This window comes from Takifugu rubripes, chromosome 15 (assembly GCF_901000725.2).
Source record: "Takifugu rubripes chromosome 15, fTakRub1.2, whole genome shotgun sequence".
NCBI lineage: Eukaryota > Metazoa > Chordata > Actinopteri > Tetraodontiformes > Tetraodontidae > Takifugu > Takifugu rubripes.
In genome coordinates this window covers 1,446,465-1,457,895 of record NC_042299.1, presented here as the reverse complement: position 1 = coordinate 1,457,895, position 11,431 = coordinate 1,446,465, and the positions used below count along the sequence as shown (strand labels likewise).

The 11,431-nt window shown below is 47.6% G+C and overlaps 1 protein-coding gene across 1 annotated transcript; it reads left to right on the top strand.

Annotated features, from left to right (window-relative positions):
• The first annotated feature begins 2,008 nt into the window (after nucleotides 1–2,008).
• Nucleotides 2,009–10,473, top strand: prdm15 (PR domain containing 15). The gene is made up of 24 exons (XM_011617546.2): nucleotides 2,009–2,260; nucleotides 2,779–2,818; nucleotides 2,903–2,996; nucleotides 3,108–3,261; nucleotides 3,632–3,784; nucleotides 3,884–3,998; nucleotides 4,081–4,164; nucleotides 4,325–4,522; nucleotides 4,675–4,863; nucleotides 4,969–5,063; nucleotides 5,140–5,227; nucleotides 5,504–5,671; nucleotides 5,743–5,837; nucleotides 5,911–6,042; nucleotides 6,464–6,604; nucleotides 6,711–6,874; nucleotides 7,033–7,112; nucleotides 7,350–7,469; nucleotides 7,537–7,668; nucleotides 7,739–7,822; nucleotides 7,923–8,098; nucleotides 8,188–8,268; nucleotides 8,514–8,720; nucleotides 9,009–10,473. Exons 1-24 carry the CDS (start codon nucleotides 2,048–2,050, stop codon nucleotides 9,525–9,527), a joined length of 3,522 nt encoding a protein of 1,173 aa, XP_011615848.2. The 5' UTR covers nucleotides 2,009–2,047; the 3' UTR covers nucleotides 9,528–10,473.
• The last annotated feature ends 958 nt before the right edge of the window (nucleotides 10,474–11,431 follow it).

Below are 11,431 nucleotides of genomic sequence, written 5' to 3'. Positions count from 1 at the left end.
GGAATCCATCTTCTTGTGAAGGTTCTGCATCCAGATAATCTCTTCACCGTTGTCCTGCAGAACCTCTTTCTCCCTGTACTCACCCCTGTCTTTACTTTGGAAAGTCATGTCTTCCTTACCGCTCCCATATCCTCTCTCTGGCCCAGGGCTGAGGAGGTAGTTGTCTGTGTTGGACAATGGAGAGGAATGGCTTCTCTTGGGTAGATTTTGAGAGAAGACTTCAGTGAACCTCTCCTCAAGCATTGCAGTGTCTTGAGAAATACCATTATTCAAATTCTGAAGCATGGTGTTGACGTCTAAGAGCTCATTGACCTGGAAAGGACTCTGGTCACCGTGTTCCTCCAGGATTGGTGGGTGAGAATACTTGTGGACAATATTGTTATATAAAGCCTCGAGTTCCTCAGTGTTTTTGAGTTCCATTAGTCTTGTCTGAAAATGAATCAAATGAAGCTTTGCTTCATTATATTCCTTGAGAAGCCTCGTGTTGCTCTCTTGTAGATAACATTGCATTTTCTCCATTGTTGGCACTTATATTTTTAGTCCTCAAATGTTTGGCAGTAATTTAGATAGTAAATAGTTGAAGATAATATTATATTTAAAACCTTTATGTCAAAGCTAAATCACAGTTCAAAGAGTTTAGTAAAATAAATGCTGTGATTTAAAAAAAATTAAAAAAACACACACACACATGAAGGAGCCAGGGGCTTTGATCAGGAAGCAACCTAATGTGGAGTGTCCTGCTTGTTTTATCTGGCTTTGAACTGAAGTTGTCAACACTCAATTTTTATATGTGAATTTGCTGGTGTATCGCAATTTTAAATGTCAAAACCCAAAAGTGTGTGAGAGAGAGAGGGAAGCAGCATCCCAATTTAATTTTAATGAGTCCACACATACAGATTTATGCACACACTTACTTAGGCTCCTTCCTGAAGATTCATTAACAACCACTTCTACCAGAGCAGAAGGTTCATTCCAAAGGTTCTCAATGGGCCCCCCAGCTGGGTGCAGGAGGGACACCACATGGACAAGCTGCCGACTCACTGCAGATCAAAGCAAGAACAAAGAGTTTAATTGCTGATGGTCACGAAACACGTTTGGGACGATCACATTTGACCCAACTTGCCAGGATCCTCCGTACCTGAGAGTGTAGATTCAGGATGACGACAGTAAAGGTGGAGGTTGCTCCCCTGCGCTAACCGAGCTCCAAGAACCATGGAATGAACATGAGCTCAGAGTAGCAGAGTGGGGTGTAAAATTCAAAGTAATTATTTTGGTCTTTAATCATTTATTGAACTTAAATTGTACGCTGGTTCAACACAACATGGACCACAGTTCCTTTGTATGATTAGACACAACATAAAAGAATAATTAAAATGTAGCTTTAAAATGCATTCTAGAAATGCATCATTTCGATGTGCTCTTAAAAATGGGACAAATCAAATAAATATTTATTTTTCATATAATTGTATTGTTGATTGATTTGTGTGTGTAAAAATTTAAGACCAGTTTTCTATCAGACCTGTCTGATAAATTGGGAAGCAGAAACTACTGTCACCAAGCTGGGGATCAGAGCCTATTTCCCAGGATGCTGTTCAACACAACCTCAGAATGATACGAATAATTATATAATATTAAATAGTATTGTGTTACAGTTTGTGTTACATTTACATAGTAACATTGTTAATATAATGTATGTGAAAAACATACTAAACCTAATGAGGACATTTTTTAGAGGGTTGTTTTTGTTTGTTTGTTTGTTTTAAAAAACAACCTACAAAACTTACATCCTAATTACTCCAGGATATGGTGCACTACCAATTATAAAATAATATTTTAAATGAACATTTTAGAAATATATGTATACAGTATATATTTTTTATTAGTTTTAAACAGACTATAAAATATATGCATGTATAAATTAGTCTTCCTGTGGGGAATTTCGGTTGTTTAAGCTAAAGCAGCTTATAATATGAGTAATTCTGTTCATGATCTCAGGTTTTGATTAAGGTTTGTCGATTGATGGATTAATTGTCTATCATGCATCTTCATGAGCCTGATCGTTTTTATCGGCATTATTCTATTTTCCAAACATTTAAACAACCCGAGGCGACGGTTGCCTCGAATTTCTAGCGAGAGTAAAACAAAAACTACAGTTCCCACAATGCACTCCGGGCACATCGCTTCCGGTCTTGCGCCGTTTCTGGAGCGGATTGGAACCCGGAGTCAGGATTCGATAAATGAAGGGTCGATTACAGAAAAGGTAACTCGATTTACTGCAAATTTACAGCAGTTATCCAAAAAATAGCTACACCGTTACACAGTAAAGGTGCTAGCGCTTTGTCCTGTTCGCTCTTGAGGGTCTCCAGGCGTCCCCAGTGTGGATTGCTTGGCGCCAAAGATCATCGACTCCGGTTTAGTGATTCGCGTCTCCGGTCCATCCGCCATGCCAACTGTTCTTTGTTACATTTTACTGAAGATTAGTCGGTTAGATCGGAGTTAAAACCCGGCTAAAGCTGCGGAGCGACTCACCCTGGATCCCAGCTCAGACTGCACTCCATGTAACCAAAACATGTTTCCGAATCCGGACGCTTTAATTAATGAAAGGGAACGAGTCCCTGCAAACAGGCTGAGGACAGTAGATCTCATACACTTGACACAGCAGTTTGGTGCGTGACATAAAGAATGTAAATAAAGTGGTTCCTTCATGTGCACCTGCATTAAACTGTAATAAAACCCGGGTCATTTGTGTTATTAATATTAATGCTGTTTCTGTTTCAGGTTGAGATGATGGCTGAGCAAACTCCAGATGAGTTCATCTGTGAGTATGAAATTAATGCACTTAATGCCTGAAGTATGTGACGAGCCTCTAACAACAGGTGTGTGTGTGTGTGTGTGTGTGTAGGGTGTGAGGACTGTGGCCAGTACCATAACTCAGAATGTCCTGAGTTGGGGCCTGTGGTGACAGTCCACGACTCCTTTGTCCTGAGCCGTGCACGGTGAGTGACACCTGACCCGACTGGGTCGGGACCTCTTTCTGTTTGACTCACACGTTGAATTGATTGAAAGATTTCCGAGACAGAATATTCTAATTTGCAAATTTCCACCAGGTCGTCTTTGCCGAGCAGCCTGGAGATCAGGCAGCTGACCAACGGAGAGGAGGGCGTGTTTGTTCTGCACCGGCTGGTCAAGAGAACCCGGTTTGGGCCGTTTGAGGCAAAGAGGCTCCCTCACCTAGAAAATGAAGGAGCGTTCCCACTCAAGGTGCCACCACATGAATCCACTGAATGGTCCTGTCCAACGAAGGGTGGTGGAGCGGCGTTCATTTTTATTGATGAATATCAGCGGTGGTTGTTGTTAATGCCCTACTGTGGCTTTCATAATTACCCTATTAATTAATAAGTGAAGCTTCGTCTAGGGGCCGTAAGGGACGATGCTCTATGTTGCCCGGACAGGCTCCAATGGCTGTGCTAACAAGATTCTGTTCTATCAGCTGGGAGATTGAACGTTTGAATCAACGTTAGGCCATTAAAGACATTTTTAAATGTGTTAAAAAGGTGGCTGTCGTCGTGAGAATCAGAGGTGGTCATCGTTGACTGTGATTATTGTTGTTATCTTATTCATTAACTGACAGATCTTCCGGAGAGACGGGAGTGTGGCGTGTTTAGACACCAGCAGTGAAGACGATTGCAACTGGATGATGCTGGTGCGGCCTGCCGATGACCATCAGCACCAGAACCTGACTGCTTACCAGCTGGAGGAGGACTTGTTCTTCAACACCTCCCAGGTACATCAGGTCCACCGCGCAGAAAAGAAACCACCTCAACGCCGCGTCGCCATCTTAACGAGGGCGTCGCCCTCATTTTCCTGCTGCTGTTTGTTTCAGGACGTGCTTCCAGGAGCAGAGTTGAGGGTCTGGTATGGCGCTTTCTATGCCAAAAAATTGAACAAGCCCACGCTCAAACGCCTCATTCAGGCCCCTTTACCTCCACCTCAACCAGGTAGTTTAGTTGTTGGTTGTTTTTTATCTTGGGCGCCACAGCAACAGCACATTTTACATCATTTAACAAGTGTTTTACGCAGACGTGACGCCTTTGCTCACTAAAACGGACATCTGTGAGAACGCTGGAGCCCACCCGCGTCCTGGGGCTGAACAAAACGCTGCCGGTACGTTTCTCGATCCCTCCGTCCCCTCAGACTGGGTTCTTTTGGCGCCCATGTTGTCCCCGCAGCACGAATGTCGTGGTGGTTTTACACACAAAAACTGCAAAGTATTTCCTGCTAAGAGCAGGTTTCAACACTTAAGCTCCTCCCCTGTTGGTCCCAGGCAACATGCTGATCCACCTGGATGAGGAGAAGACGGTCACGGTGCATCCAGTCGACCTGCTGCTGCCCTTAGATGTGGGTCCCAGCCAGAACGTTGCAGCTCCTTCAGCTCCACTGGGCGCTAGGAAGGCACACAGACAGGGGAGGAAAGCCCGGGCACGCAGGCCGGGCATGTTAGCCGCTGCAGCCAGAAGCATCGGTGAGGAGAAACCTTCAGGCGTCCTCAAAGAGAGGAGACTCGTCTTAGGAGAATAGTGCTGGGCGGTGGGGTTAAATGTTGATTAAAGTATCGGCTTTCAGGCAGTTATTAATGGGTGGGTAAATGGTGGACTCATCATTTTGAATGTGCAGATCTGAAGCTCCCAGTGGAGAGGGCCCAGCTGCTGGCAGCAGCAGAGGACGCCCTGCTGAGTGGTCCAGAGGGGTTCGCCATCCTGAAGAGACACAAAGTCCGAGAGCACAAGCGGGTGTACCGCTGCTCGCTGTGCAACAAGGTCTTCCAGAACAGCAGCAACCTGAACCGGCACATCCGCTCCCACGGTCTCCGGAGATCAGCCTGTTTGCAGGCTCCTTTCAGCATTTAGAGGCGCGACGCCTCATTGAAATCGGGGTTTTGTTTGAGCGAAATGTCTCGTTTCATTGCAGGAGACAAGCTGTTCAAATGTGACGAATGTGACAAGTTATTCAGCCGGAAGGAGAGTTTAAAGCAGCACATATCCTACAAGCACAGCAAGAACATCGTAAGTGACGGCGAAGCTTCGGGAGGGTTTGGGCGACGCCGCTCATTCTCGTTCCCTCTCTTTGTGTCTCCAACAGCCGGACCAGGAGTACAAGTACAAGTGCAACACCTGTGACAAGTCCTTTCGCCTCGAAAACGCCTTGAAGTTCCATAACTGTCGGACAGGTATTGGCACCTTCCTTCGCCTCGCTGGCAAATAATGACGTGAGGACTGAACATCAGACGCCTGCATGGTCCAGTTTTGGTGATCCACAAGTGCCACGAGCGACCATCATCGCCAATATCTGGACCACTATATGACCCGTCAAAGGCACTGACAGGCTTTGTGCTGCAGCATTAGGCTACGCCTTTAACCTTTGACCTTTCACAGCCAGAGTCATTCGGAGGACTAATGTCTGTGCAGTTTGACCGGTGCTGACGTGCCGCGTCTTCTCCCCACAGATGACAAGACCTTCCAGTGTGATATCTGCTCCCGCTTCTTCTCCACCAACAGCAACCTGTCCAAGCATAAGAAGAAGCACGGCGAGAAGCTGTATTCCTGCGAGATCTGCAACAAGATGTTCTACCGTAAAGACGTCATGCAGGAACACCACAGGAGGCACGGCGTGGGTGAGTTCCCCTGGAGAACAGGTGGGCGTTTCTGGAGTGAAAGACTGTGAACACACGCTGCCTTTCTTTAGGACCCAAGCATATGAAAAGGGAGGAGATTGAGGCCAACGGAGATGAAGGGACCAAGTACAGGAAGGAGCCGTCGCCCTGCCCCATCTGCAACAAGGTGAGCTCTCTCGACACCAGCGAGGTCAGAATCGAGTCCACGCAAGCCCCACGAGCGCTCTACGTGTGCACAGGTGTTCTCCTGCAGGAGTAACATGAACAAGCATCTTTTGACCCACGGGGACAAGAAGTACACCTGTGAGATCTGCGCGCGCAAATTCTTCCGAGTGGACGTCCTTCGAGATCACATTCACGTCCACTTTAAGGTAAAGTAGCACGGCGACGTCAAATGAGCCCGGTCCAAGGATGTCATCGGGTCTGGACCGGGTCCTCTGCCTGGGTTCTGATCTCTGGGTCCTTCTGCCGGGTAGGAGACCTGTGAGCTTTAGTCGTTTGTGCAGTGGGAACAGTGTCGTTCACCTCGAACGCCGTATCTAAATTCCCACGCTAAGCTTCATCTGCAGTTGTGAGCGAAGGGAACGTCTGCTGTCTGGCGCTTAGCGCTAAATGTTGTCAAAGGAACGTCGGATTTTCCACAGCGTGCATGTCAAATGGTGCAGCTAACCCTAACAGCCGGCTGCAGCTTCCCGCTCACGCTAACACCCCGAATGAGGACGTGTTGAGTGGACGTAGCCGCTGCCGTGAATGGGACGTTACATAAAATGAAAGTACTGGTCTTCCGCTCAGGACATCGCCTTGATGAACGAGCAGGAGAGGGACGGCTTCATCAGGAAGATTGGCATCTCGGCGGGCGACAGCGACGACATGGACGACGACGAAGACGAAAACGATCATGGACACCACAAGTACAACTGCAAAAAATGCCAAGTAAGTTTTGGCGTGCGGCAGGAGGGCGTCAGTCATTCACACGTTACCATAGCTACCGCGGCTGGAGCGCAACGTGAGCGTGACTTTTCCATGTCCATGTCTGCAGTTGTCTTTTGCCAAAGGCCGCGAGTACCTGAAGCACATCCTGGAGCAGCACAAGGAGAAAGGCCACGGCTGTGGCATCTGTAACCGCCGCTTTGCCCTGAAGGCCACGTACAACGCTCACCTGGTCATCCACAGGGAGCAGCTGCCCGACCCCGCCGTGCAGAAGTAAGACCCAAACCTCGGGTGTTTGGACCAAGAAAGCTGCCTTATTTGTGAATATCAGCCCTGCTGAGAACTATTAATATAGCTCCATCAGCAGATCTCTCTCAGCTAATCAAGACTTTAAAGCTAAATGAGGCTAACGGCTCCTGTCTGTGGCCCAGATACATCCATCCATGTGAAATCTGTGGGCGAATCTTCAACAGCATCGGTAACCTAGAACGGCACAAGATCATCCACACCGGTAGGTCTTCCTTCTTCCCAGGGCTCATTCCAGACATGTGGCCTGCAGCGTGTTGGGGGGGGTTGGTGGCTCTGGTGGGTTTAACTCAGGTGGGCTCAGGTTTTCCTCTCGTTCTTGCTCCGCTGGTTCTCGTTTTCTTCTCTTTCCGTGGTTGTTGTCTGAGGAAAGCCACGGCCCAAAGTGGTTTATAACCTTCTGACTCACCTGAATGTTGCTTGTGATTGTGGGACGACTCAGGCGTGAAGAGCCATCGCTGTGATAAGTGTAACAAGTCCTTCGCGAGGAAGGACATGCTGAAGGAGCACCTCAGGGTCCACGACGATATCAGAGACTTCCTGTGTGCCGAATGTGGCAAAGGTGAGTGGAATTCCGTTAGTAGCGCGACCTCCCGTTCCAGGTGATTTCTGCAGCGCTTCTTCTACAGGAATGAAGACAAAACACGCTCTGAGGCACCACATGAAGCTTCACAAAGGAATCAAAGAGTACGAGTGTAAAGAGTGCAACCGCAAGTTTGCCCAGAAGGTCAACATGCTGAAGCACTATAAGAGGCACACAGGTAGCACACACACACACACACACACACACACACACACACGGGCAGTGGACTCATGCAGCTCCTCCTGCAGGTATAAAGGACTTTATGTGCGAGCTGTGTGGGAAGACCTTCAGCGAGAGGACAACTCTGGAGACGCACAAGCTGATTCACACAGGCAAGACTCTCCCCTCGCAGCCAAACATCTGCTGAACCTTCACAACCGCGTTTCCTCCGTTGGCAAATCAGATAAATCTCTGTTTGCATCACCGCCGCAGTGGGGAAGACGTGGACATGCGCGACCTGTGACAAGAAGTACCTGACGGAGTACATGCTGCAGAAGCACGTCCACCTGACTCACGAGAAGGTGGAAGCCCAGTCGTGCCACCTCTGTGGGACTAAGGTGTCCACCCGCGCCTCCATGAACCGCCACCTGCGTCGCAAGCACCCCGAGGTGAGCGGAGGCCGTCGTGGGGCAGTAGTGTGATGGCCCTGCTGCGTGATGCAGTGGCACCTCAATGTTGTTCTCCTTCGCCCCTGCAGGTGGCGTCGGCCAGACTGGACGAGTTTGAGGATCTGAGGGAACCGCCAGCGGTCAGCGAGGCGTCCGTCAACGCTGTCCAGGTGTTTACGCTGATGCAGCCTCACAATCAGGAGGCCTCCTCATGTTGAGCAGATAAAGCAGCTTTAAACCACAGAAGTGGTGGAAAAACCCATTTCAACCAGCTCTGTCATTAATTGTAACCTCAAACTTGGCGTGCGTGCGCGTCACAACGGATGTTGACTTATTCCACGTAAATACAGACTTTCTGATATCCTGGAGAGTAAATTAGTGACGTCAGTCAACTGTGACCTTTCATCCTGTCCAGCCTTCTTTGACCATGGACAAGGACGGAATGAGTCAAGACCGCCACGGTCGAGCGTCCCGGCAGTCCAGAAAGAAGCAGAGGGTTGAGAGCGACACGGAACTGTCGGACTCGGACGAATACGCCGATTTCGGCTCCGCGGGAGAGATCAACACAGTTATTGTTGGCGAGGAGACGGAGACGAGCTCAGCTGTTCAGAGCATCCAGCAGGTAAATCCCAGACAGATCCAAACACCTTCAACAGTCACATAAACGCTCATTTTAAGGGGCGAATGTGCACGTTTGTGCACGTACATACACGTGAAAGAGGGCCGGAGCGTTGGACACAGTATCGCGTTGCCATGGAAGCGCAGCAGATGGAAGAACGCCTTTAATGATCCCAGAAACGTGTTCAGAACAAATGAATGAAGCCAATGTTTGTGTTGAGCTGTGTGGAACTATGAGGTCGTCTCGTGCACGTGCCGAGGTCTTGCATTGTTGTTTTCCCCCCCATTTCAGGTGGTGGTCCTGGCTGACCCAAGCGCCCCGTCGGCCCCCTCCCCCAACACGCTCAGCAACATCACCGTCACACCCATCAGCACCAGTTCAGCCTCCCAGTTCACCAGCCTGCAGCCCGTGGCCGTGGGTCACCTGACCACCAACGACCGGCCCCTCACCCTGGACAACTCCATCCTCACTGTGACCTTTGACACCGTCAGCGGCTCTGCTATGCTGCATAACAGGCAGCCCGAACTGATCCCAGAGACGGTGGGCCCCAGTGGCGCCGCCGCCACGCCCCAGTCGGTCGCCCACTTCATCAACGTGACCACGCTGGTCAACCCCATGGCTCACCAGCTGGAGACGCCAGCTCTGGCCTGGAGGCCAGTGATGGCGGCCGAAGGCCCCGCCATGGTGGAAGGCGCTCAGGAGGGTCAGGACATGCAGCCTCAGGGTCAGGAGCCGGGCCGGGCCGTCCAGAACCAGCCAGCGAACCTGCAGCAGCAGAGCGGCTCCGCGCAGCAGATGTTCACTTACTGAAGCCCAGACAGAAGGTGCTGGTAACCTGTCATGCTCCTCAGACACCTTCGGGAAACGGACCAGAATCATTTGTGCATGATGAACTTTTGGTTATTTTTAAACAGGACATTTTACAAAATCGAGACTCATCCGCAAGTCCGGTCGTACCAAAGCCACATGTGATCATTGAGATGCCTTAAAACGTGTCGTTTAAGGTAAAACCGTAGCTTCCAAATGAAAACCGCAACTTAGAACCATAGACAGTCGCTTGATGCTTCAAACGGAAATAATGTATTTTTACCAGGTAAAAATGATGAAAACGAGAAATATTTTTGAGCTTTGTGGGCGATACTGGAAGAGTTTTGTCTTATTTTGTACAAAATACATATTTTTCTTCATGTTGGTAGTTTTGTTTCCCTTGTTGACACTGTTATCAGGACACGTCTCACACACACACATGCGTGTGTGTTTTTCTCCCCCTCACCTAAACCTGACCTGGCACGGGTGCACGTATCGCTGCATCGGTGGGTCAACATTGACCCTGGTTGGCCTCTTGGTGCGTCGAGCTGAGGCTAAAGGAAGCTTTACTTCAGGGGACGGGAAACTGGCGTCCAGCTCACACAACAACCTTCACCTGTGACTTTTAACGGTTCCGAATGGTTCCCTTCGCCGGGGGGGACCTGACCTCACACAGGCTATTACACATTTCTCACTGTGAGCTCGTATTTTAAGGTGGAATCCAGCGTTTTGTTTTGGGGTTTCTTTTTAACATTGATCTTCGCTCCTTTTTTGTATTTGATTTTGCATTAATCTGGGCCTGAGCTGAGCCTCGGACTTTGATACTTGTACGTTAAATGTGCCAGTCACGCATTGCTAGATTCTGTACCCCAAAATAAAGCTGCGCTCTTTACTCCGATGATCGTAATGCTGCCTGGACTTTGTGAGCATTAAAAGCATAAAACCATAATGTTGGAGATTACGAGCTGCATAATGAGACATGAAAACAAGCTTAGATTGACGCACCGCTGCTTTTACAGGAAATGTCCAGTAGGCGGCAGCAGAGCCAACATCATCAATACAATAAAGGTTTATGAAGAATACAAAATACCTTTAAAGATGCAGCATTGGGATTATCTGCAATAACAGCACACATATTGGTGGACAATTACATCTGGTTAAAAACGATTAAAAAATCTATTATTAACTGAGTATAGGGAAGAGGAAGCATGTTAACCACATGTGTGATGGGGGAGAAGAATCATTAAAATGATCATTTGATTGGTGTCTGCTATTTAGTTGTATGTATAGATATAAATATTAGATATATATGGATAGTTATCTAGTACATACAATATATGTGTACGTGTGGATAGGGACATATATGTGTATAATATATATTATATAGATGAAGCAGTAATAAGAGCTGAAAAAATAAGTTTATTTCTTTCTACTTTTTCAAAAAAAATTACATTTTATAATTTTTTTCTATTTTGTTTTCTTTTTATACAATCAATCAAAATCCATCATTTTTATGTCACGCTAAACGAATATTTAACGAATATTAAACACATTTAAATAATGTTTTTTTTTTCTTTTCATTCTTCCTTTTTGCTGGTGCCTTTCTTGTTTGTATCACAATAAAATATCACTTTTACACCATTAGAGGGCTGTGATGTGTATTTGAAGGCTCCGTTCATTAAATATGTGGTAAGAAGAGACTTTGTTTGATTAATTCAACAATGACAGAAATGTCATTATCTGTAGATTAACGAGTGTGTTGACAGGAAGACATTTGCACATAAATCAGGGCTGAGCAGCACTTTCAAAAGGCTTTTGTTGGTGGCGGTGACCAGCTCTCACCTTTAACCTGAATAATTCATGCCCCCCTCGCCAGCATATTTACACGGGGCAACTCGTCCTTCCAG